At 51.7% G+C, this 25,923-nt stretch overlaps 1 protein-coding gene across 1 annotated transcript in view; it reads right to left on the bottom strand.

Annotated features, from left to right (window-relative positions):
- PRKX (protein kinase cAMP-dependent X-linked catalytic subunit) overlaps window positions 1–22,530 on the bottom strand; it is an 80,931-nt gene extending 58,401 nt beyond the window's left edge. Inside the window, exon 1 of the mRNA XM_028114949.2 lies at window positions 22,141–22,530. Coding sequence (XP_027970750.1) covers window positions 22,141–22,315 — 175 coding nt within the window. The 5' untranslated portion in view covers window positions 22,316–22,530. The remainder of the gene's footprint in view (window positions 1–22,140) is intronic.
- Between the last annotated feature and the right edge of the window lie 3,393 nt (window positions 22,531–25,923).

Here is a 25,923-nt window from a genome sequence, read left to right as displayed (position 1 = left end):
CCCGTCCTCACCGCCCCCCCCGTGGCCCCGGATGCAGCAACTGTGCATGACTTGGTGGAAAATGACACGACCTGCATTCACCAGGTGCTCGATGTGGTCTGAAAGAATTCAGCGGACTCCTAACGGGAGGCTGCTACACAGCGGGAAGGCTCTAGGACTCAGGTGAGTCACCTGGACATCCTGAGAAATCTAGGGGGAGACGTGAAGGGGGGGTCCAAGTGTTCGCAAGCACCCTCCTTTACCTGGAGCCCCCCGGCTGTAAGCTCTCCGGAATCCGTTCTCCCCCCCATCCAACCAAGGCCAAGGGTTTCTATCTCCTGCACTGTCTGGACAGGTGAAATTAGCTTGGAAATGTTTAAGGCAACTGAAAAACATGCAATTCCTAAGGAGGCCAAAAGTATGCGCTCTGTTGGTCATTACAGTATCTGTCCCCTCTTCATAGCGAGAGTCGTTCCTCTGTGTTGAAAGGATGTTCTGCAAAAAGATACAGAATGCTAAAATGGATACTGGGGGGGGGCGGGGTCATGGGACAAGACAGGAGACAAAAACAGAGATGCATTTCACAGCATAATTTTCACAATTTTTTTTAAATCTGTGAACTATATAGAAGGGTTTTATCTATATAATAGCGAAATTTATGTGATCTAGTAAATGAAATTGATGCATTAAGGAATTACGGCAAAATACGGCTGACGCTTGAATAACGCGGGGGTTAGGGGTGCCGAACCCCCATGCAGTCGAAAATCCGTTTTGACTCCCCCCAAACTTAACTACTAACAGCCTACTGTTGACCAGAAGCCTTACTTATAACAATTGATTCCCACAGTTTGTATATTCTATGTATTATTTACTGTATTCTTACAATAAAGTGAGCTACAGAGGAGAAAAGGTGATTAATAAAATTCTAGGGAAAATAGATTTACAGTACCGTACTGCATTTATTGTAAAAAAAATAAAATCGTGTATAAGCGACCCCTCGCAGTTCAAACCCGTGTTGTTCAAGACTCGACTGTCGTCACTATACCACAATGCATGAATATATCTTTGTAAAACTCACTTGTTTTCGTTTGTATTTCCCCATCCTGGTAATGTCAGAAAAGATTATGAGCTACAATGTATGAAATAATAAATATCTAATGCATGCAATCCTCCTTCCAAAAGCCAGTTTTTAAAATTCTTGTTGCACACAAGTTCTGTTTTATGGGAAAAAGGCCCTTAAAAAAAAAAATGTGTGCCAATTCTGTGATTGAACTTAAAACACAGAACTGGACATTTTGAAAGGGTGAATCCTATGACCCGTGAATTATATCTCAATATGCAAAAGTTACAGAAGAGAAGGTTTGGATAATCTCATTAAGATTCTTTTTTTAACTTGGAATATTTACTTCAAAGATCAGCTAAAAAAACTGGTCCTAATTCAACTCAGCCCTGGGTGGGAGGGGGGCTGTTTTGTGAGTTTCCTCATCTAGATGGCTTTTTGTTTTTTTTAAACAAATAACTCCCTCAAAATTTCGCTGAGTCAAGCAACATTCGATTTCACATTGTCCTGTTTTAAAAGATAAAAATAGAAGAGACATTTTGGAAGCACAATTCTCCTATTTACAAGTTATTTACTGAATTATCCCGTCCCCTATCAAAGATACAGAATGGATAATCACGAAGGAATAAAGAAACACAGGAAGTTCCCGCCCGCCCCCAGCACAAGCAGATGTCCCACAAGGGAAATGCCTGGAATTCCTGGCTCAGCTCTGGTGTTCCTATAAGCACGATATCTGCAGCTCTGAATGTCACTCCCGTGAGGCTTCACCAAGAACAAAGGTGGGTCTTCAAACGTTCCCAAGAAACGCTGGCCAGGTTAAAGATGAAGCCCTACACTGCATCCAGGATGGGATGGAATGTCACAGTCACCCTCGAAATGCCCCAGAATGTATTGCCCTTTAGATCAGGGTGTCTCAACCTCAGTGCTGCAGACATTTGGGGCTGGATGACTCTCCAGGGCGGGGCATCCTGAGCAATCTAGGGCGCTGAGCAACGTCTCTGGTCTCCACCCACCACATGCCAGAAGCAACCCTATACCCAGTTGTGACAACCAAAAATGTCCCCTGACCTTGTCAGGTGTCCACTGAGCAGCAGAAATACCACTGGTTGAAAACCACTGCCAAGTGATTGCTAGAACATAGATACACAGCCAGATGATAGATGACAGATGATTGACATCTGTCATGGATGGATGGATGGGTGGGTGGAGGGATGACCGATGGATGATGGATGGATGGATGGATGGATGGATGGAGGGAAGGAAGTAAGGAAGGAAGGATGGATGGAAGGATGGATGGATGGATGGATGGATGGATAAATGAATGGACGGATGGATGGATGGATGGATGGATGGATGGATGGATGGGTGGGTGGATGGAGGGATGAGTGGATGGATGGATGGATGGATGGATGGATGGATGGATGGATGGGTGGATGGATGGATGGATGGATGGATGGAGGGATGAGTGGATGGATGGATGGATGGATGGATGGATGGATGGATGGATGGATGGGTGGGTGGATGGATGGATGGATGGATGGATGGATGGAGGGATGAGTGGATGGATGGATGGATGGATGGATGGATGGAGGGATGGATGGGTGGGTGGAGGGATGACCGATGGATGATGGATGGATGGATGGATGGATGGATGGATGGATGGAGGGATGGGTGGGTGGATGGAGGGATGAGTGGATGGATGGATGGATGGATGGATGGATGGATGGATGGGTGGATGGAGGGATGGATGGATGGATGGATGGATGGATGGATGGGTGGGTGGAGGGATGACCGATGGATGGATGGATGGATGGATGGATGGATGGATGGATGGATGGGTGGATGGATGGATGGATGGATGGGTGGATGGATGGATGGATGGATGGGTGGGTGGATGGAGGGATGAGTGGAGGGATGGAGGGACGGATCGACGGATGGATGGACAGACAAGTGAGAGAATCTCTCTTGCTAAGGCAGAGTTTACTCCACCAAATGCCCTCATCCCGGCCTCCCAAACCCCAGTTATGAGCATCAATAAGGCCCAGACATTGCCAAGTGTCCAGTGGGGGTAGAATCACCCCCAGTTAGGACCCAATGCCCAGGAGAACTTCCCATGGGGCAGGAACCTTCTACATCCTGCTGTCCTCTACAGTAGGCACACGCTCACAGGGGGCTCCTAAGGATCTGAAGTGCAGCTCCTGAGACAATACCCTTATTGTATTCCATGGGGCTAGGGGTTACCATATTGGACAGCTTTTAAGTTCTACCATTCAGCTCACACTCAGTTCTTGTTATCAGGGTCAACTGCCAGGTTAGAAATATTTAGAAAACTCCATCTTTGACCACAAATGAGTTAGGCAGTTGGTGGAATGAGTATGATCTCACTCTCTGAACGAAGACCCAGTCAATCTAATGAGGTTCGGCGTTCTTTCCCCCCGCTATTGGTATCTGACTGTGTGTCAGGTGTTTTGTATGGCTCCAAAGCAGCAATGAACAACATAAGGCTGGTTCTCGCATTCCCTGTGGTTAGTTACAATCGGGCCGGAAAGGTAGACATTAATTATAGGTAAGCATTAATTATAATAGCTCTAACAACATTGATGAGCTCATCTGGGTTTCATGAGCTTGCTCAGGTTTGATGACTTCGTAAGACAGGTGTATAGAGGAAGAAACGAGTATGTTAAGGGTCAGAAAAGACATTTTTTTTTAGGATTTTATTTATGTGAGAGAGAGATCATGAACGGAGGGGAGGGGCAGAGGGAGAAGCAGACTCCCCGATGTGGGACTTGATCCCAGGACACTGGGATCATGACCTGAGCCTAAGGCAGATGCTTCACCTATGGAGCCACCCAGGTGACCAAGACATTTCCTTTTGAGGAAGTTTCAAATGGACACTGGAGAGTGGGGCAGACTGAAGGCTACTTTGTAGGGTGATTGGAAGAAGTAAAGGATATGAGGCAGGAGCCACACAGACCACTGGGATTTTGGAGCGGGGAGAAAATACTAGGGAGCAGAGCAAGAGAAGGGAGGCACTGTGAAACCCTTTGAGTGAGCTCTTCATGCCAAGGGCAGCAGGAAATCACACAATGACACCAGGAAATGCCTGTGTGCGTGGCTTTGGGTTCTGCATGCTTTTGTTTTTCTTTAAAGATGTCCGTGTCATGGGAGAAGCCAGTGCAAGGAATAGCCAGGGCAGTGTGGGGGCTGTGGTACCAATCAGGACGGAGGCTAGAGCCAAGGGTGAAGAGTGGGTGGCGACAGGGAGAGGCAGAGCCAAGAAGATGAGTGGGGTGAGACCAGGAGAGGGAGGGTGGACAAGAATGCGGGGGGTGGGGCGGGTACTCAGCATCTGAGCAGTTAGTGACCAGAAACCCTGGCAGGTGTGCAAGGGATCTGCTGAGTTGTTTGGTTTGGGGGAAGAAGGTTCAACAGTTCTATGTGGCACCCTGTGGGCGTGTTGAGGATGAAGGGTGTAGGGGGTTGAATTGTGTCCCCCCAGAAAGGTATGTCCATGTCCTGAACCCTAGTACCGTGAATGTGGTGTTATTTGGAAACAGCATCTTTGCAGAATGTAATGAAGTCAAAGACTCAAGAAGAGGTCATCCTGGATCAGGGTGGCCCTAAATTCAATGACAAGGGTCCTTGTAAGAGACAGAAGAGACACGGACACAGAGGAGAAGCCACATGAAGACAGAGGCAGAGATGGGAGGGACAATGATCACCAGCCCAGGGACGCCTGGAGCCCAAAAGCTGGAAGAGGCAGGAAGGACCCTCCCCTGGAGCCTTGGGAAGGTAGGATGGCCCTGCCCCACCCGGATCTCAGTGGTCCTGCCCCATCTGGATCTCAAACTCTGGTCTCCACAGCTGTAGGAGCATAAATTTCTGTTCTTGTAAGCCACTAGATTTGCAGAGATTTGTCAGGACAGCCACAGGAAGGTATGACAACGGGCCTCCTAGCTTTCAGGGAGACATGGACCTCCCAACAGGCATTGCTTTGGAGACATGCCCTCCAGCGCTCACTCAAGAGAAAGGTCTAGATCTGAGCTGTGCATCTGGGAGCCAATACCTCCACGGTGATAACTGAAGGCACAAGCATGAACAAGGGAACCCTTTGATTTGGGGGAATTTTCTTTTTTAATTATTTACATTTTCAGCAAACCCATTTAAAACTGTTTCTCTTTCGCTGTCACATTCTATTTTTGTCGATGGGAACGGTATCTTCTCAAACTTCCCTGAAAACAGGACTCAAAGCAAGACTTATTTTTTAAATGTCTCCTGTGTTCCTCTTTTTGTTTTAATCAGTCTTTTCTTAGGCACCTTGAATTATCTGCTTTTCCTGGGATCACATGTCTTTACTTATCTCGATGCCTCACACAGTGTAACCTCCTGATAAACACCGGGTTTGTGGTCTCTTCCCATTTAAGAATGAGACGGATACCAGAAAGAATGACTGAGAAAGTTTCCGTATGTGAGTGAGGCTGGGGGTTCTGACAGCAAAAGCATTAGGAGAACCAGGTCCTGGAACGCCCAGAAGCTGCATGCTTCCTCCCCAGTTGTTTTTACCCAAACCCTACTCAGCCTGGAACATCTGCTATCAGATCTTAGTTCCTTCTTGGCACCTTGATTACAATCTTTAACACACTGACCTTTTCTTAGTTATTTGTATCACTAAGATTCTTGGAAATGTAAACTGCATCCTATCTTTTTATGTCCCCCAAATAAACTCTGCAGCTCCTTGCACATGGGACGTGCTAATAACCACTTTCAGAACAGCCTAAATGATGCCTTTGCGAAGCTAACCCAAACCCCCACTGCGATGGGGACATCCAGAGTTCCAAAGAAGCAATGCAATTAGTAGGATTCAATTTTGAACAAAGTGACCACTTCACTTGGGTGGAGTAAGATGAAAAATGAGAATTCAAGCCTCGTTCTCAGGGCACAATGAGGCAGTTCATTCTCTGAAGACCCTCTGGATACAGGAATCACCATGAATCAGTCACTGTCGGTGCTCAATCAAGACCCTCTTAGACCAGGTCATTGGTTTAAAACAGCAGTTCTCAAACTCCCTGATCTCAAGATTCTTTGGCACAGATCTTCAGACACAGATGGAGGATCGTAACCAATGTCTGTTTGCTTGTGGGCGTCACTCTCTGGAGATAGTAACCATATTAGCAAGGAAAGCAGAAATGTCTAAAACCCAACAGCGAGCAAGGACACTCCACTGATGGTCAGAGGTGATACCGTCCCAGCTCAGGGAGCCTCCGGAAACCACCACACGCCCAGGCGAGAGAGGGCGAGAGAGGGAGAGAGAGAGAGAGAGAGAGAAAGACAAATAATATCTCCATAGTACTACAAAAGGACACTTGACCCCAGAAGGTTCCCCGGGAATGCCGTGGGTCCCCGGTCCCCACCTGGAGAACTACTTGGATCTCAGCGATGAGCTCACTGTCTCAACCCATCAGGCAACCAACAAGGTCTTTCAAGAGGCGTTAAATGGAGTGTTTTGCACATGGCACCATTCTGCAAACACGACGAAAACGGCTTAGCGTGTTTGTAGTTTCTGCTCTGCAAAGGACACAACCACTTAGTTTGTAAGGTTGTACGATGTGCCTTTTTCATTCCCGTATGGTGCTTACTCTGTGATCATGTCACAGCACCATGTACTAAATCCAGGCATCATGAAGTCTTGAGTGAAGAACATGTTCCCAGATATATCAGTCAGATGTAGAAAGCCTTCCTTTCCGTGTTCCTAAGGGTTCCCACGTTAAGCCACAACCTTTCCTCTAGGAGCCAAGGCACCCCTGGACAACATGATGAAAATGTGCCTCCCTCTAACCATCTCCCTCCACCCTTCCCTCCCCATCCCCAGGGATATCCAGTTCCCATCGCTCAATCCTCCTTCCCCAATGACTACGCGCTCCTGCATCATCCCCCAGGAGGCTTTGGGAGGGAAGGGGCCTGAGGGTCCAAGAGAGGAATCGGAAACTATCCCCCATGTCCCTACATTAGGGTAAGAATCCATCCTTCATCTTCTCATCATGCAGGGGAGCCAGGTACGGGGCAAGCGCGTTGGGATCCCAACACAAACCAAGAAAACAAGGAAAGGGTCCATCTGCTACGTCCCGTGCCTGACTCTCACCTGGCTGGAGCCACACAGCATGTTCTTGACCCAAGGCACAGTTCCACACAAGCCTGATCACGGTGGGTCCGTGAAAAGTCAGACCCGTATCAAGCAACCACTACACGCCACCCCTTTGGGACGTGAAGTTCAACGCCAGAAAAAATAAAGTCAATAAAGAGACACTATCCAGATTCCTCAAGAGTCCTGATGAACCGCTCCCCCTGTCTTATCGCCTCCTCTGTGGGAAATCTGCCTTCTGTCAACCATCCACATCCAACACTGCTGCTTTTCCCACAACTGAGTTATCCCTTTGCCGAATCGCTACTTTCACAAGAATCGTGTTTTACGTTTTCCTAGGACCACGTGATGCTCCTTACAGGTAAGGCATCTTTTCTATGCTAACAAATTAAGGAGCCTGGAACCCCAAGTGTGGTGTGTGACGCTGTTTCTGGAACAATGACGTTCCAGAGGAATAATCGACAAACCAGCTTTTGGAGCAGAGCTGGGGATTAGCAGTTTCACGCACTCATCAAGAACACCGGGCGGGCAGCAAGCTTTGGAAGAAGAGGTTGTTTTCCCATACAACATGGCAGCCAGTCTCAGGTTTAAGCACACTGTGTGCCAAAATCTGAAGAATCATAGTGTTTGCAAGTGTTTTCAAGGGTTGCCACCCAAACAGCCAAAACACCTTTCACTGTATATGGGTGTGTGCACACCTGTGTATGTTCCGTTCACTACTGCGTGCACCCGTCCCATGCACTAATGAAGGCAAGGAGAAAAGCATGCCACAGAGTAAGTGATCCAGTAAATAAAGAAGTAGGTTTTCGACGTGGATGGAACTGGAGGGTGTTATGCTTAGTGAAATAAGTCAATCAGAGAAAGACATGTATCATATGACCTCACTGATATGAAGAATTCTTAATCTCAGGAAACAAACTGAGTGTTACTGGAGTGGTTGGGGGTGGGAGGGATGGGGTGGCTGGGTGATAGACATTGGGGAGGGTATGTTCTATGGTGAGCGCTGTGAATTGTGCAAGACTGTTGAATCACAGATCTGTACTTCTGAAACAAATAACGCAACATATTTTAAGAAAAAAAGAAAAAGAAGAAGATAACAGGAGAGGAAGAATGAAGGGGAGTAAGTCAGAGGGGGAGAGGAACCATGAGAGATGATGGACTCTGAAAAACAAACTGAGGGTTCTAGAGGGGAGGAGGGTGGGGGGATGGGTTAGCCTGGTGATGGGTATTAAAGAGGGCACATTCTGCGTGGAGCACTGGGTGTTATGAACAAACAATGAATCATGGAACACTACATCAAAAACTAATGATGTAATATATGGTGATTAACATAACAATAAAAAATTTAAAAAAAAAGAAGTAGGTTTTCACCCTCACAAAGGTCGGGAACCCCCACCTGATGATACAGGAAGTGAAGAATCCAGACCACGCAGCCACTGATGGCTTTGCCGAGAGCATCCCAACTCCTGTGTGGCATTCTCTAGTTAACGCCCAGACTGCACTCAATCTGCATTGCAATGTCACTCAACTTTTCCTTTTTTATTTTTTTTTAAGTTTTTATTAATTTGTCAGACAGAAAGAGAGCACAAGCAGGGGGAGCAGCAGAGAGGGAGAAGCAAACTCCCCACTGAGCAGGGAGCCTGATGCAGGACTCGATCCCAGGATCCTGGGATCATGACCTGAGCTGAAGGCAGATGCTTAACCCACTGAACCACCCAGGCATCCCCAAATTTTCCTTTTGAAGGAAGACAAGCCCCCAGAACTCAGAGCAGCCATCCTGAAATGCAGTGCATTCTGGAGACACACGTCTGGAGCAGGTGACTGGTGACCTGTGTTCTTCACACACTGTAGGAAGAAAAATCTGGGAAAGACCAGACCAGCAAGTGGAAGAAAGACCAAAAATGGAAGCAGAAATCAGTGAAATGAAGAACAGGAAATCGACAGAGGAGAAAGAAAAGAAAAAAAAAAAAATCAAAGAAAGAAGACTCTGGTTCCTTGAAAAGATCAATACAATGGACACTCCAGATTCTGTCATCAAAATAAAATACTGAACTGTTTAAGGATCGAGCAAAGAGAAGTCTTCCTAAGTCAAATCACTTGACAACAACTATGCTTGAGTGTGCAGGGAATAGGAATTATTACTGATTTTATTTTTCTACACACATCGCTTTTTTCTTAAGGTGGAATGATAATGGAGTCCAATGCCCGAGAAGAGAACATTCCAGGCAGTTTGCCTTCTTAATGCCCTTCCTGGATTTTCGGATCTCTGCAGAATGATTTCCTCCTCTGGAGTTGTCCCCAAACATTCAGCTGGCTCAGTATCCTCCTGGGGGACTGCCCAGTGACAATCCCTCAACATGAGCACGCACAGCCACACACATGCACACTTGGGAACACACCCAGCCCCGCTTCTGGCTGCCCTCCCCCCTCAGATCCTGGGGGGCCCAGGCATGACAAAGACCTTCTTTCTCCAGAGCCCGGGCTGTTGCCCAGCCACACCCAGCCCCACATCTGCACAGTCCTTTGTTCTGTGGAGTGGCTCCCAAGATAATGATCCAGCGGGATGAAATCATCCACCAAATTAATTGTCAACCACTTTAAAAAACTCTCTAGAGGTTGCCCTGCAAACATCCTTGATGAGCTGCTTCATCAGAACTGTTTGCAAACCAACCACCTCAAGACAAGGACTTTCAACGCCTGCCCACAACACCTGCTCACGTGACATTGGGTGTGATTACCTGGTGGGACCTTGTGCATTTCAGCAAGGAGTCTGTGGGACAGTCCCCTTCTCCTGTTACCTGCTGAAAAAACCAGTATGGATTTCCTAGTGTGGAAGGGGGGATAAGCAAGGTCAACACGGAAGACACTGTGCCCAAGGTGCATGTTTCTCTCAAACACGGAACTGCCCAGTTAGGCAGAGTCCCAGGACGCCTGGGGTCTAGCCTTGGCAGGCTGCCTACACCAAACAGGGTGGGAAGGTGCAAACCGGTGTTGGGGGGGGTGGCCACTGGACACCTGGGCTGAGCTAAGGGGCCGGAACGACTACCCAGACGTGTCCTACAGGAAACTCCTACACAGGGACACAGGATGCTCAGGGCTGTGGGGGCCTCCCACCCTGAAGAATCTCCACTTGGCCTCCTCAGGGCACATGGGGAGCAGGAGGAAGGACTCTACCCCCGGAACATGCATCCACTTCCAACCTCAATACGGGGCGCTCTGCCTTGGAAACTCAGGATGCTTCAGTGGAGAACTCACTGGACAACTTCAAATGCATCGGTGGTGACGTATCTATCATGTTTTGTGCTATTCAGATGTACTCCAAATGCCAACTGGACTCCTATCTAAGTGCCCTAATGGTGAAGCCAAAGTGTATTCTCTGGTCCACCCCGCCCAGCATACAATCAGAGATCCCTACCCATGAGAAGCAAGGGAGAACGCTCCCCGAATGAGCTGCTTAGAAGCTTTCATTGTGTTGGTTTTATTATTCTTGTAGGAGCTCTCTCGGAAAAAAGAGCCTGCCAAGTTTACAAAAAAAAAAAAAAAAAAAAGCATATGTGTTATCGAATTAATCAACAAGCTCAAGACTCCTTGCAAACAATCCTGTGTCTGTGTTCCTTATCTCGATCCTCCAGGTGGATACAAGTTCTTCTTCTGGGATGCCATGTGGTGACCTGGACAGAGCACCCTGAGGCCGGTTCAGAGCCTCCCCTCTGACCGTGCATTTGGGCCCAGACTCAAGCTTCCAGAAGGTAAAGCTGTGTCTTCCCAGCTTTGAGCCATCCCATGTCCGGGGCTCCTTGTTACATGAGAACTGGTTCTGCTTGCCCACTGCAGCGGACGGGTCCCAGAGAGGGGGCAATGAGTCCTTGTACAGGGTTCCGGCCAGGCAGAGGAGGGGACAGGTGTGAGCTGCTCAGTTAACTCAACGAATCACTTGTCTTCCCACCTCTCTCCGTCTCCGTCTCCGTCTCCGTCTCTCTCTCACACACACACACACTTACAGCGGTATGCATAGCTAGTCAGAGCTAGCACCTCCCCTCCTAATGGAAGAGCTTTTTATCGTTAATGTGGTTTGTCCGTTGACGGAAGCCAGTGTAGTTGGACGGGGCACAGCCGGGTGCAGCCGCCCTCCCCACCCCACCCCACCCAAGCCCACTCTCTGAAGCCGACTCTTAGAAGCCACTTCTAAGGTGAGGCACGCACAGCACACACAGGAAGCAGGTGCCATGGACAGAATAACGCCTCCCCCCCAAAAGGCGTCGACATCCCAACCCCCAGATCCTGTGAATGTTAGTTTAAGGGAGAACCAACGTTCCAGGTGCTACTCACAAATGCTAAGTAGTTGACTTGAAATAGGGGGATGATCCTCGGTGAGGTGGGTGAGTCCTTACAAGTGTTACGAGAGGGAGGGGTTAAAGAACCACAGATAGAGACATGGCAGCATGAGAAGGTTCTGACCCAACTCTGCTGTCCCCACAGAAGGATGAAGGCATCCTAAGCCGAAGAAGGCAGACGGCATCTAGCAGCTGTAGGAAGAAAGGACCCCCAAAGCCTCTGGAAGGGAACGAAGCCCTGCTGACCCTTGATGTTAACCCACGAACACCCACTGCCCTAACCTGCAGAGCTGCAGGATTTAAAAAATGCACGTTGTTTTACGCCACTAGGCCTGGGGTCATTTGTTAGAGCAGCCATAGGAGAGTAATGTGGGGAAAAAGTCCATGAGGGAGATCACAGCAGGAGAACAAGTGAAGGTGACCTTGCAGTGGAGTGCCTCTGGGACCCTGCCCTGCGCCCCGACTCCCTAACCCCGGAGCTAGCAGAAGGAGGTGTCCTATGCAGGGGTGGAGTGCACGATGAAGGCTCTCAGCAGCCTCAAGACAAGCCTAGCCAGGAGACTCTAGGTCTACTGAATGGAATAAGCTCCAAATCCAAGCAATTAACACCACCATCCATCCCTGGAGTGATGAAACCTCCACTATGCTTGGGACTGGATGGTCATCATGCTGATGATGATGGCGAAGCTTGCTTTGGTGAGGCGTGCTTACTTCCTGGTTGATGCACTGAGGACAGGAGGCACAGGTGCTCAGGGCTGAAGCTCCCCACTCATCCTCAAAGGACGGAATAAAACACAACACACACCTGCCAAGGTACGTGGAGAAGCACATCGTGGCGAAGGACCACCTCCACCACTGTGGGTGTGAGCCCTTCACGGATGCCTCCTCAAGGACTGTGTGGGGAAAATGGCGGGATGGAAAGCCAGGTCCACATGCATCATGAAGCCCTGCCCCATTTCGTGAACACAGAGATGGCCAAGAGGCAGGGTTTCTGTCCCAGTCACTCAATCCAGGAACCTGAGTGCCAACCTCATACACTATGTTGGTTCTTCAATGCTCAGACCCTGTTCCTGAGCTGTGATGGGGGGACCAGCCTCCAGAAGCAAAAGAATAAGAAAGGCAGGTCATGAAACAGGGATGAGCTATAGGGAGAGAAAAAAGCTGAGGACACTAGAGCCTCGGGGAGTGACTTCCAAATGGGTGTGGAGTTTCGGTTTGGGGTGACGGAAAAGTGTTGGAGGTAGGCAGTTGTGATGGTCACACAAAAGTGTGAATTATTTAATGCCACTGAAGTGTACACTTAAAATTGATTAGAATGGTGAATTTTATGTCATTATCACCACCATTAAAAAATTCTTAAAAAAAATAAACAGAATTAGAAAGTTGGTGGGGCTCCCTGACCCCCCAGAATGGTCACCAAAGGTGACTTCCCGAGACACGGAGGGACCCGGCTGCATACACCCAGTCACACAGGCATCACAGCAGATGGGATGGAAGGTCTCCCTTCTCAATGGAGCATGAAGGAGACCCGCGCAGCGCCCCAGGTAATCCACCAGATGCATCCGGGCACCAGGAGCTGCACACAGCATCCCCAGGAATGAGCAACACCTCTCATCTGCAGGGGCTCTCCCTTTTCAAGGAAGGAAGAAATGCCCACCGCCCATGCAGAGGTCTGGGAAAGGTGCTACTTGAATTAACAAAGAAACTTTTGAGTTGATGGGTTCTGGTGGGCATTGCTTAAATCTAAGTCCCAACACCTTTTTGTGACAGTTACAACTGACCGGAGAGAAAGAAAAGAGTGATGGGTGGGTGGTGATGCACAAGACGATGGGAGGGAGAGGTATTGCCAGGATGAGCAGAGAGATGGTCTTCACACTATTACCGTAGTCTTCTGTCCTTTGTCATAAAAGGATCCTCCGAGCTGATGAGTCAAATCCAGCTGGGGTGACGCTAGACTACCGCATCATGGGAGCTCCAAGGGGACAGAAGTATCTCTGATGCATTAAAAGTTTCACAGGTGTAATGTGTACAGGGTGTTCTTTTGGGGCTGATGGAAGTGTTTGAGAACTAGATGGAAGGTTAAGAAAAAAGAAAAAGAAGAAGATAGCAGGAGGGGAAGAATGAAGGGGAGTAAGTCGGAGGGGGAGACGAACCATGAGAGACGAAGGACTCTGAAAAACAAACTGAGGGTTCTAGAGGGGAGGGGGGTGGGGGATGGGTTGGCCTGGTGATGGGTATTAAAGAGGGCACGTTCTGCACGGAGCACTGGGTGTTATGCACAAACAATGAATCAGGGAACACTGCATCAAAAACTAATGATGTAATGTATGGTGATTAACATAATAAAAAATTTTTTAAAAAAAGAACTAGATGGAAGGGATGCTTGCACATTGTGGATGTGCTAACTGCCCCTGAATTGTTCACTGTATAACAATTTTATGTTATGTGAATTTCAAAGAAAAAGTGAGTGTCAGAGGTGATGATGATGGTAGAAATAATGCTGAAGATGGTAGAGTGGTAGGATGTGGGCGGGCGTTGAATGGAAGGTAGTGATGAAGGTGGTCACAATGGTCCTGATGACGACGACCTTGGTGATTGATAATGATGATGATGGTCATGATGACGATGGTTAAGATGATCAATACGGTAGAGGAGGTAGAATGTGGGCAGGTGGAAGAGAGAGACATGGATAAAGGTGACGGTGATGATGTGGGGATCTTCTCTCCCAAACACTGCTCCATCCAGAGCCCCCCTTATGTTGCCTGATGGCAGTGCTGGTTTCCTAATTATTTAACCCAAAAACCTGGGAGTTATACATGACTGTTCAATACATCACCGTTACAGACTGCATGTCTGTGTCCATCTGCCCCCAGCCCCCTGCAAAAAAATTCATGCCTTGAAGGTCATGCCTTGAAGGCCTAAATCCCCGTGTGACTGTATTTGGAAGGGAGATGAGCCTCCAAGGAAGGAATAAAGGTGAAATGAGGTCATCAGGGTGGGGCCCTCATCCTACAGACCACCTCTAAGTGTCCTTGTAAGGAGACACACCACAGAACATACCCTCCCCCTGCCCACCTACTTTCTCCTTGCACCCGATTCCAGGAAAGCCGACCGGAGGACACACACCCCACAGGCCCCGCAGGGAAGCTCTGCGTCTTCACATCTCTGCTTGCTCCATCCCACACCAGCCACAGTAACCTTCTGAGAGCTGCTAGCACATGCCCGGTGGGCTCTGAGGTCACCCCGTAGCTCCAAAGCACGTTGCAGAATAGGAGCAGCATGGGGGCTGGTTAGAAATGCAGAGTCTCAGGCCCCCCTCCATCTTGGGGTGTCAGAAAGTCTGACAGGGTGGGCCGGCCATCTATGTTCACACACGCCCTTCAGGGGATACTGCTGCCACTCAAGGCTGAGGAGCAGCCACTGTGCCCACAGTCTTCCCCGGGTGTCCCCACGGCTAGCCCCCTCCTCATCTTCCAGGACTTGACCAAACCTCTCCTTCTGGGAAGTGTAGACCCCGCACCCTCTGCGTGTCCCCTGACCCCTCCTCGGCTCTCTGTTGCTCCAATCCCCATGGCGCTGCTCCGTGCTCCCCCAGACTTCTGACAGCCTTCGAAGCCACCACCAAATGCATGTGTCACATCCCGAACCCACCGTCCACCTCTCTCAGCCTAACATAAACTCAAGAAGCAGGAACCCCTGTGTTGAGCTCCCCATGACCTACCACGTCCAGAGAGCAGGCTGGCGTTCAGTAGCTGCTCCCCAATATCCAGTGTGAGCAGGGACTACCATCCTGAGGTGCCTGGGCCTAGGGATTTCCCAACACGGGGGACTTTCAGGCTTTCCAGGAAGGTCCCGGCCCAGTGGGGACACGCCAACTGGCCTGTGTATGAGTGAATAAATGAATGGATGATGGCATTACAGGCAGCCGCCCTCTATGGCACACGGGCCATGCCGAACACAATACAACCCATTAGCTCCGCAGCGAGGCACTGCGATGTCATCGCGAGCCACGTGATCCTGGGGAAAGGGACGACCCCTGCCAGAAGACACCAGCTAGCAAACAGCCCCGGAGACGTCTCCGCCCCCACCCTGCTGCGCAGAGGACCACACAGGGCAGGGGACCACCGTGCTGCCGACAGTTAGCGGACAGTGCCGAGAAGGGGGTGCAGAAACCCCCAAACGCAGCAGCCAGCTCCCCTCGTGCACATCCTTGTGAGATCAAGGGAGAGGACAGTACTCTGCCTGGCCCCCACCCCATCTACAATCACAACGCCGCCAACCTTGGTTATCCAGTACTTTACTCCCCTTCCCAGCAAGAAACAGCGGGTATAGAGTTCCAAAGAAAAAAAAGAGGGGCGCCTGGGTGGCTCAGTCGTTGAGCATCTGCCTTCGGCTCAGGTCATGGTCCCAGGGTCCTGGGATCGAGCCCCACATCGGGCTCCGTGCTCGGAGCAGGGGGGCGCCTGCTTCTCCCTCTCCCACTCCCCCTGCTTGTGTTCCCTCTCTCGCTGTGTCTCTGTCAAATAAAATCTTAAAAAAAAAAAGAAAAGAAAAAGAAAAAAAGGAAAAGATGAGTCTCCCAAGGGTGGTGAAGGTCATGACATTGTGGTCATCTGAAAAAAAACCTTGGGGGAAATATAGAGAGAGCCCCACGGTGTCCCTCCCAGAGACTGAAAGTCATTTTCAGAGAAATCGTAACATGTTAATCTCTCAGAAAGAACACTGTGGTCAGAAGCGTCATCACCGGTGAAACCAGGCGGCAAGGCTTGCTGGCACCCAGGACGTGTCCACGTCTCCCAGTGACAAAGGCAGCCTCCCAGGTTGTCCCCAGCTGAGGAGGAACTCACCCAGGAAGCAGATCTGAGACCACCATCAGGGTGCCATGCCCCCACCCACGGGGGTGACACAAGCAGGGACAAGGAGGGTTGGCTGACAGACACGGGGAGGGAGGCATCCTCCCCCGCAGATTCCAGGATGAGACGAGGGAAGTCTGCTGCTGGGGCAGCCACCTGCACCCCAAAGGTAGGAGACCAGGAGAAGGAAGTCAGGACAACACATAACGAGGAGTAAAACCGAGTATTGTGGACTGAATGTTTGTGCCATCGCCCCCCTCCCCGGTTTCATACAATGAAGCACTAACTCCCAATATAATAGTATTTACACGTGCAAGCGGGTCTTTAGGACGTAATTAAGATTAGATGAGGCCACGAGAATGGGGTCCCTTATGATGAACTTAGTTCCCTTACAGTAGACACAAGGAAGCTTGCTTCTCCTATCTCCCTTCCCACCGTATGAGCACACAGTGCAAGGTGGAAAGCACCTATAAGCCAGGGAGAGTGCTCACCAGAACCCATCCACGCTCTGCCAACCTGACCTCAAGACTTCTGGCCTCCAGAGCTCTGAAAAATAAAGTTGTGTTATGAGCCACCTGGTTGATGGTATTTTGTTATGGCTGCCCAAGGTCAAAACTGATTCAAGATGGCACCCCTTGGTCTGGCCATGCGGGAAAGCCATGCATTTGCAAAAGGGAGTGATGAGATGAAGTAGACACCGTGTGCAAGCCTCACCTGGCTACTCTCTGGGGGGAAGGGGATGGTTGCAATGGAGCAGAAGTAGAGGCAGAAGAAGAGCAAGTTCCTGGCTCTATTCCATCTAGCTCCGGGGATGACCATCCTCAAGCAGTGAGTTCCGGATGCCCCGTCTTTGAAAATAAACACATGGATCCCCTGTATTAACCACATCCGCACGCTATCTCTAGGATTAGGCCGCCCATGGAAAGCATCGTCCAACTTGTAGTTGGATGTTGTGCACCTCCAAGGATTTGGGGAAACCAATTCGTGGACCTAAGACACCATGGTCTAAAGCAGCCTAGATGTCAGCTCTGCAATCCTCTCTGGCAGGTGTATTAGTTTTCTAATTAGGTGTCTTAGGGCTGCCACCACCCGGTGGCTTAAAACAACAAGAATTGATGCCCTCCTCCCAGCTCTGGAGACCAGAAGTCTGAGATCCAGACGGGGCAGGGCCGCTGAGATCCAGGCGGGGCGGCGCTATGCTCCCTCCTGAGGCTCCAGGGGAGGGTCCTTCCTGCCTCTTCCAGCTTCTGGGGCTCCAGGCGTCCCTGGGCTTGTGACCCCGTCCGCGACTCTGTGTCTGTCCTCACGTGACTTCTCTTCTGTATCTATGTCTCCTCTTCTGTCTCTTACAATGACACCTGTCATTGGATTTAGGGCCACCCTAGTACAATGGACTTCATCTCAATCCTTAACTAACTGCAACCGCAAGGAGCCTACTTCTAAGTAAGGTCCCATTTGAGTTCTGAGAGGGAGGACGTGAATTCGCGGGGCGGGGGGGGACTCTACTCACCCCAGGACAGTAGAGGTTATGTGCATGTGTTTGCTCATCATTCCCGCTGCACATTTTTTTATTCCCGGTTTGTCCATCTGATCTTTTGGGTGAGTTTTTCTCTTACCTCTTGATCAGGGAAATTTGAGCTCTGCATCTCCCCATGTTCTCTTTTCTCTTCCCACTGGACCCTCATGCCCTTGGAGATGGCAAGGGAGAAAGAAAAAGCACTCGTAGAATGAAGTACACAGAACTGGTAAGTCCATGGAGACAGCAGATTCCTGGTCACCGGACGCTGGGGGGAATGGGTCGAGGAGTGACAGCTCATGGGGATGGAGTCTCCTGTGGGGACGTGACAAGAATGTTTCGGAAGTAGACAGAGGTGCTGGTCGCGCAACTTTTTGAACATACGAAACTCACACGGATGGCTCACTGAAAAAGGGTCTGTTTTATGTTGGGTAAATTTTATCTCAATTTTTTAAAAATGGAGGGCAACAACGTGTACGACTTCTGTCCTTGGGAAGACTCTCTTTCCTAATATGTCATCTCATTTTTGAAGTTCCCGTAATGCTGTCAAATGGAAACCACCGCTTGCGTGCGTTCTCAAGTTACCCTGCCGCGCCCCTGATGGACGGACAGATTAAAGGGTAATCTCAATTTTCTGTGTATTGTTAAGCAACAAGCACTTCCTTATAAAATGGCTTATGTCAACACCGCCCGTATGACCGACCGCTCATTTATGTGCCCGGCAAAACCACACTGGTTCCCAAGTCCACTCCTTCTGGAGGTGTGCTGGTGTGATATTTGGGGGCAAATAAGAGCCCAGGTCAGAGGGAGCGAACCCACGGCCAATTTGGAGGGGGACAACACAGGAGAAAACCCTATCACTGTGGAGGAAACCGATTACGAGTACTTGAGAGAGAACCATCTATAATTAGTCATTCGTGAAGGAAGGTGTCATGGGTCTTGAGGGAAATGCAACTTGCCCAACGCATTCTATGCAATAGTAAATAACAGGTGAGAAGCCGAAGCCACTAGTCTGTGTTGAGGGAATTAGTTGTGCCCTCGATTTGGGGGTGCTGGCTGCCAAATAAAGGCACAAGATAAAACTGCACAGAACGGCAGCTATAGCCCCCCACACACACTCAGAGCAGAGCCTGCAAAAACCAAGGGGCACCGAACACAGTCTGTGGCCTCTCAGCAGGATGGTACCGACACCGACGTCCTGGTTCTGACACTGTCACCAAGGATGTCGCCACGGAGGGAAGCTCCGTGAAGGGTGCACGGGACGCTGGGCACAGATTCTGGAATGCCCTGGGAGTCTATAATTATCTCAAAACCTATTGCTTTGTTTTAGCAGCACGTTGTCCGTCATCACGGGAATAAACCAAGCATGGTCGTGTGGACCAGAAGTGCGGAGAATGGGCTTGTACACCATTTCCCGTCCGGGGAGCCGTCCGGTTGCTCTGAGCCCGTGTTTCTCAAGCTAGGAAATCACAGTTCAGCCCAGACACCCCCCAACGTGGCTTCCCTGCTCTGGAAGATTTTGCAGCAACGCTAAGCTGAGATTTCTTCCTAACTATCCGGATTTCTGGGCAATCGGTTGATCTAGAATGCTCAGAGACGCCCAGTGTGCAACTTTCCCCCTCCTCCTATCTCCAGGGGCCGCCCCGGGGACTCGGCCGCCCCTTTGCAGCTGGGTCTTGAGCGGAGGGTCCCTCCCCAACAGGTGGGCTGTCTAAGAGCCACTGCGGGCATGGGTAAATCCGGCAGAAGCCCAAGCGTCTTCACCGGCTCCGTCCTACCTGCGCTGAAATACCCACATCACCACAAACCGTGTGTCTGCGATTGTGACTCAGCATGTCTGCCCCTCGGGAGCCTCCCCTCCGTGCCCAGCTCACAGGCAGAAGTGCGGAATGAAAACCACAAAAGTGCACCAGTGGGCGAGGGCAACAGCAAAACACACGGGTAGGACTGTGTGCAGCAAGGACGAAGCCCAGGGGCCTCCTTCCACCCTCACCCCTCCTGGATCGAAGGTTCCGAGGCGCAGGTGCTACTAAAGAAAAGCCAAGAGAGGTTCAGGGTGTTCGCATGTTGTGGGTTTGCTCTGCGTGAGGGTTGGGTTCCTGTCAAGGAGAGCTGCATTGCTCAACTGGAAAAGCGCATACAGGAGTCCCTGGACCACGCGGGACCCATGGGTGCCTGGCCGGCACGGGGGACAGCAAGGAGGCCAGGTTCTAACTGCAGGGGCAGAGCTCAGCCTGGCCCCTCTCTGGGACCCACTGCACCTTAGGAAGTGACCTGCAGCTGGTGGGCACTGTGGCTCAGACACAGGATTGGGACGGTTCGGGAAGGCTGGGGATTCCTTAAGGCTTAGTCTCTGTCTCTTGCATACACACCTGGGTGTGTGTGTGTGTGTGTCTCTCCCTCTCTCTCTCTCTCTCTCTCTCTCTCTCTCTCACACACACACACACGTCTACACCCTGCTGTTGCAACAAGGTGAACGTCCACAGTCTGGCTCTCCCGTTACAGCCCACAGGAAGTTATCCTTGGAGAACAAACATCCTCTTCATCAAGAGGCAAAGACCAGTGGAAGAAGTCGCCCTCCCCTGCACGCCCCTCTCAGTCCCCAGAGGCGGTGGCATTCTATTTTTAAGGACAAGATGAGTGGCTGGCCACCCCGTGCCCACTTGGCAGCGCCCACAGGGCCCCACGTGACTGCAGGCACCAGATCAGGTCACGGCGACGGCCCACCAGCCTGCCCACACCCTGCTGACCACCCTGGCCTCCAGCCCTGGCACCTTTGACAATAGACCCATGTGTGCGCCCAAAAGAAATACAACTGGAGGTTCTGTGTGCCAAGGCATGGCGGGTCTTCTACCAACTTTCCATTGTTCACTCGCGTCTCCATCTACTCCCAGTGTCGCCGCACGGGCTGGGTTTCTGTCCCACCTTGCAGCCCCGCAAAACACTGCCTGCTTTTCCATCAGCCCCAGCTTCCCAGGGGGAGGGAAGGAGGGAGGGACACATAGACAAACAGAAGGGAAAGGAGGTGGTTCACAGGGAGAGAGAGAAGCACAGAGGTAGAGAAGGTGCCCTGCTATGCATGCCTTCCTTCCCGCATCAGGTTTCCTGAAGACCCCTCCCTCCCAAGCACAGGGAGACCAGGAACCGAAAAGAGAAGTGTCCCTCTCTGCTGACGGTTGGTTACAATGCCAATCTGGCCGTGCCTCTCGGTCTGATTCAACCCTAGGCCGTGACCCTGAGCCCCGGCTTCCTGATTCCCTGCGCAGCTTCCTCCTTTCCAGAAGAGGGGCAGGGGACCCAGGAAAAGTCCGTCAGCACCACAACCCCTCGATGACATGTGGCTTGTCCCCGGCCCCATTTATCTCGGCGAAAAGCAACCCGTGTCCGAAACGCCCCGGGTGCAACAAAGACTTGCTAAGAAGCTAGAGCGGGTTTCGCCCAGCACTCGAACCCAGCTCCGACCTGGGGTGGGGATTCTCCAGCCCCGTCGGGGCGGGGCCCTAATACCCCAGCGCCTTTCGGAATTCAGGCGCGATGGGGTTGGGGGGGAGACTGGAAACTATTTCTGGACGCCCAACTGCGACCACACTCAAAGGGGAGAGGACAAAAGCAAATCCGTGTCTGATCAACACTGCCAACTTAGATGCACGAGATGAAAAGCTCGCGCCGTGTCGGGGAAGGGTAATTCATCTGCAGCGCCGGCTGTTCCCCCCCCACCCACTCCCGCCCCCGTTGCGCCCCAAGACACCTGTCCCCGCCAAGACCCTGGCGAGGTCTAAAGTCTACGCGGGAGCATCCTGCCTCTGGGCAGAGGGAGGCTGGCCAAGCAGAGTTCCGCAGGTGCCTCTGGGCCGCCGCTTCTGTCCCTAGGGGCCCCTGGCTGGGAGGGCGGGCCAGGTCCCCCGTATGAGGTGACCCCCAGGAAGTTTTGTGACGTCCGGTGGCACAGACACCAGGGGGATCGAGGGAGGAGGGGGGGTGAGTTCTGAATAAGGAGCCTCCTGGGGCGCGGGGCAGAGCGCGGGCACTTGGGGAGGCTCTCGGGAGCTTGGGTGGGGGGAACACCCTTCCAACTCTGGGAGCGCCCGAGCGTCCAGGGGCGCACGGCCGGCCCGCGCGGACGCCCTGAGCCGACGGGACCGGGCAGGGCCGGCTCAGGGAGGCGGCCGGGCGACGGCACACCGGCCCTTTGTCTGACGCCAGCGTCCCGGGCGGCGCCGAGGAACCCTGCGGGCCGGGTCCCCGCGCTCCCTACTCACCCACGGTGGCCAGCGTGTCGAAGTCCTGCAGGCGGTAGGCTGGCGGCTCGGGCGAGGGCGCCTCGGGGCTGGGGCAGAGCGCGGGCGCCCCGTCGGGGGTCTCCCCACGGCTCTCCTGAGGCTCGGGGTCCGTCGCGGCCGCCTTGGCCGCCTTGGCCAGCCCGGGCGCCTCCATGGGCGCGCGCTCCAGTCCGGGGCGCCGGGCCGGGCCGGGGAGCGCGGAGGTCCGGGCTTCCCGGGACGCAGCCTCGGAGGGCGGCGCGGCGGCGGCGGCGGCATCAGCGACGCCCAGCCATGCGCGTTCCCCGCCTCCCGGTCCGCGGCCCGGCGCGACTGGCGGAGCGGCGGGGACAATGGCGGGGCGCGGGGCGGCGCTCACTGCAGCAGTAGCAGTAACAGCCGGTGGGAGTAGCCGGCGGCCTCGGGGGGCGGGCCCGGGGGCCCGGGCGGGGGCGGGGGCGGCGGGGGCGCGGGGGGCGGCGGCGGCGCGGCCGGGGCGGGGGGCGCGGCCGGGGCTGGCGGGGACGAGGCGGGGTCCCGGCCGCGAGCGCCCGGCTCCCTGTTCATTCCTCGTGGCCCGCGCCCGCGCTGCGTGCGCGCTGCTGGGGGGCCGGGCGGAAGCGGCCTGGGCGGGGCTGCGCGCTCTCCAGCCCGCCCCGGCGCCCGCCCGGGCTCGGCCCGCCGACCGGGGTGTCGCTGGGGCCCCCGCGCCCCGCCCCCGCCGCGCCCCAGGCCCGGATCCGAGAGGCCGGCGCGCGGGGGCGGGCGGCGTTGGGGAGGTGGCCGTGCCCCCTGCGCCGCCGGGGGCGCCCCGGGGGTGGGGTCCCCAGCCCAGCCCAGCCCAGCCCCGCTTCCCCGGGGGACGCGCGGGCCGGCCACCGCGCTCCTTGCGCCCCAGCCGGGAAGGGCGGGAGGCGGGGCGCGCTGGGCACGGGGAGGGCGTGGCTCCAACAAAAGTTAAAAAATCAAACTGAACCGGAGCTGAAGGCTAATGGGACGCTCGGGTGGCTGCTACTCGGTGCCCGCGCGTTCTCGAAGGCGGCTGCCGGGTCTAGCGAATAAAAACCCGGCCTGTGTCAGCTTCCTGGTTTCTCGGGGGGACCATGGTGATGCAAAATGCTTGCTAAGGGAGGAGGGGCGTGGGGGGCGGGCGCGCGAGTGCGCCGGGCTCCCCCTTCCCTCCAGTTTCTGGGCACCTTCTTACGGATCCATGACTGTTTCCAGAGAACCATCTTTTAAAGAAAAACAGGGAGACACAGGTTTAAGAGAGAGAACCCCCCCAAAAAAAACCAAAACGCCACGCGTGCCCCTGGATGGGTCGCTGTTTTAAACACGCCTGGCATAATTTTGGAAAAGAAATGCAGGGCGCCCCAGATCCATTTGAATTTCAGATACCCAAGGAGAGTCCCACCCCCACCCCTACCCCCGCAGGGTAGGTCCCAGGCCGTATTTGGATATACTTTTATACACAAGAGATGACTAGTGCGTATCTGAAACTGTAATGTAACTGGACGTTCTCTCTTTTATCTGGCCACCCTGTCCCCGGGCATCCGGCTAAAACGCGGGGCTGGGAAGGGCTGTTCCCAGCTGCGGCCTCGCGGACCACACTTTGAGCTTCCAAAGAGAGGACATACCGCCTCCCACCTCGTTTGGAGGCCTCTTAGCCCTTCCGCCCTTGGGCGGGGGCTGTATTTTTACAGACCCCAGGCCCCGTCTGCCTGGCTTGGCCAACTGGGAGGGGGCCCCAGGAAATCAGATGCGGGCTCGGGGTGCGGCTTTCTGGCCCCTGGCTGTCTGCTTGTTGCCAAATCTTGAGCTGGAATGCAAAAAATGCGTGCCCTGAGCAGGCCGCGTGCACCGGGTTGGAACAGGGAGGCGCTCGGACCGACAGGCCTTGCTGAGCAATTGGGGGGACCCAGGGCTGTCCTCGGGGGCACGTCCCCGTCTCCCTTGCCACTGTGACGCTCTTAGGTAGCTAACGTTAGTGGTCGGGACTAGGTCAATTAGGACATGCTTTTTCCTTCCAGTGGCACCTACGCAGAAAAGGGTTAGGGACAAACTTTCAGAATTAAACTCTGGGTTGCGGAGTTGATGCGACTCCTTCCTCTCCGGCCCCCGAGACTGACCACATACCTACCTCTTCCTATAAATATCTTGGGCAGGTTTTGCAACACCTTGGTGTACAAAGCAGCTTTCATCTGGAAGGATCATAAAAATTCTTCAGAAACCACAGCCTGTGACTCGCGAAACAACACACAACAATCCCGGTATACGAATTCTTCATTTCGAATACATATGTATTTTGTATATATGCGTGCATATGTGTGTATATATTATACAAGCAAATATATATGCACACATACAAAAATATATACAAATGTATGTGCACATAAATGTATATGTGTGTGTATATGTAAGCGTATAGATACTGAGTTAAAATTAAAAAATATACTGTTACCTTCACAGGCTTTACAATGTGTACATATTATATATTATATACATTATATTCTACTCTATTCTAGAATATATCTTCTAAAATATTTTATCTATATTCTTTTTAATTTTTTTAAATTTTTTATTTATTCATTTGAGACACAGAGAGAGAGAGAACATGAGCAGGGAGAGAGGCAGAGGGAGAGGGAGAAGCAGGGTCCCCGCCGAGCCAGGAGCCCCATGTGGGGCTCGATCCCAGGACCCTGGGATCATGACCCGAGCCGAAGGCCTAACCATCTGAGCCACCCAGGTGCCCCTTACTTTCTATATTCTAAAAGAGTGCTTTCACAGACTTTACAACTTATATATACATAAAATGATATGTAGATTATATCTGACATATCATTTTATGATATGTGACATAATATATTCTAATATATTTTAATATATTTTATTATAAATTGTAACATGTATAGCCTAAAAGAGGTGTTCAGCTGCCTTCAGACTTTACAACTTATATATATATATATTTTTAGGCATATATAGTATATTCCAACATTCTGTAATGTATATTCTAATATATGTTATTATAAATTCTAATATATATATTCTAAAAGACATGTTCAGCTGCCTTTGCAGACATTACAATTTATATTTATAACCATATGTTTATATATGAAAAAATATAAGTATATATTTTAAAGATTTTCTTTATTTATGAAAGAGAGAGTATAAGCAGGGGGAGAAGCAGGCTCCCCGCTGAGCAGGGAGCCCCACCCGGGACTCCATCCCAAGACCCTGAGATCATGACCTGAGCCGAAGGCAGACACTTTACAGACTGAGCCCCCCGGGCACCCCTATATATTTTTAGTTAAATATATCCCTGTGTATTGTCCCTCAGTGAGATAAACCCATACTTTGGAAATATACATGGGTGGGTTTCCATACTTTGTTAGAAGAGGCCTTCCCAGGGCTTCTGGAAAGCGATCCTTCAAACAATGCAGCAATGCGTTGAATCTGGACTCAGCCAGGGATGGGAGTTTTTTTTTTTAATCACTGCATGCTAGATGATCTGTCCACTTAGGATTTGGTCTTTGGAGGCAGGCAGAAAATTCTGGTAGGTGTTTAGCTACAGGATAAGGGTTTCAGACTTCACTCTTTAGATCTCCCCGTAATACAAAGCTCCCTACTGGGTGCCCCCTGTGTAATAGGAATAGAACAGGGTGGTTTTCCGTGGTTAGTGTGTTTGCTCCCAGTTTCTCAGACGAGCTGTTTCAAGGGCAGTTATCGGGGCTTGGGTGTTTTCGTTGATCACCGATGCACATTTTCTTAGCGAGGAGTGATTCCAAG

This window comes from Eumetopias jubatus, unplaced genomic scaffold (assembly GCF_037043125.1).
Source record: "Eumetopias jubatus isolate StellerSeaLion01/CBP00866 unplaced genomic scaffold, mEumJub1_p1.0 scaffold_11, whole genome shotgun sequence".
NCBI classification, from domain to species: Eukaryota; Metazoa; Chordata; class Mammalia; order Carnivora; family Otariidae; genus Eumetopias; species Eumetopias jubatus.
Note: the sequence above shows the minus strand (reverse complement) of the source record. Positions and strands in the feature narration are given on the sequence as shown.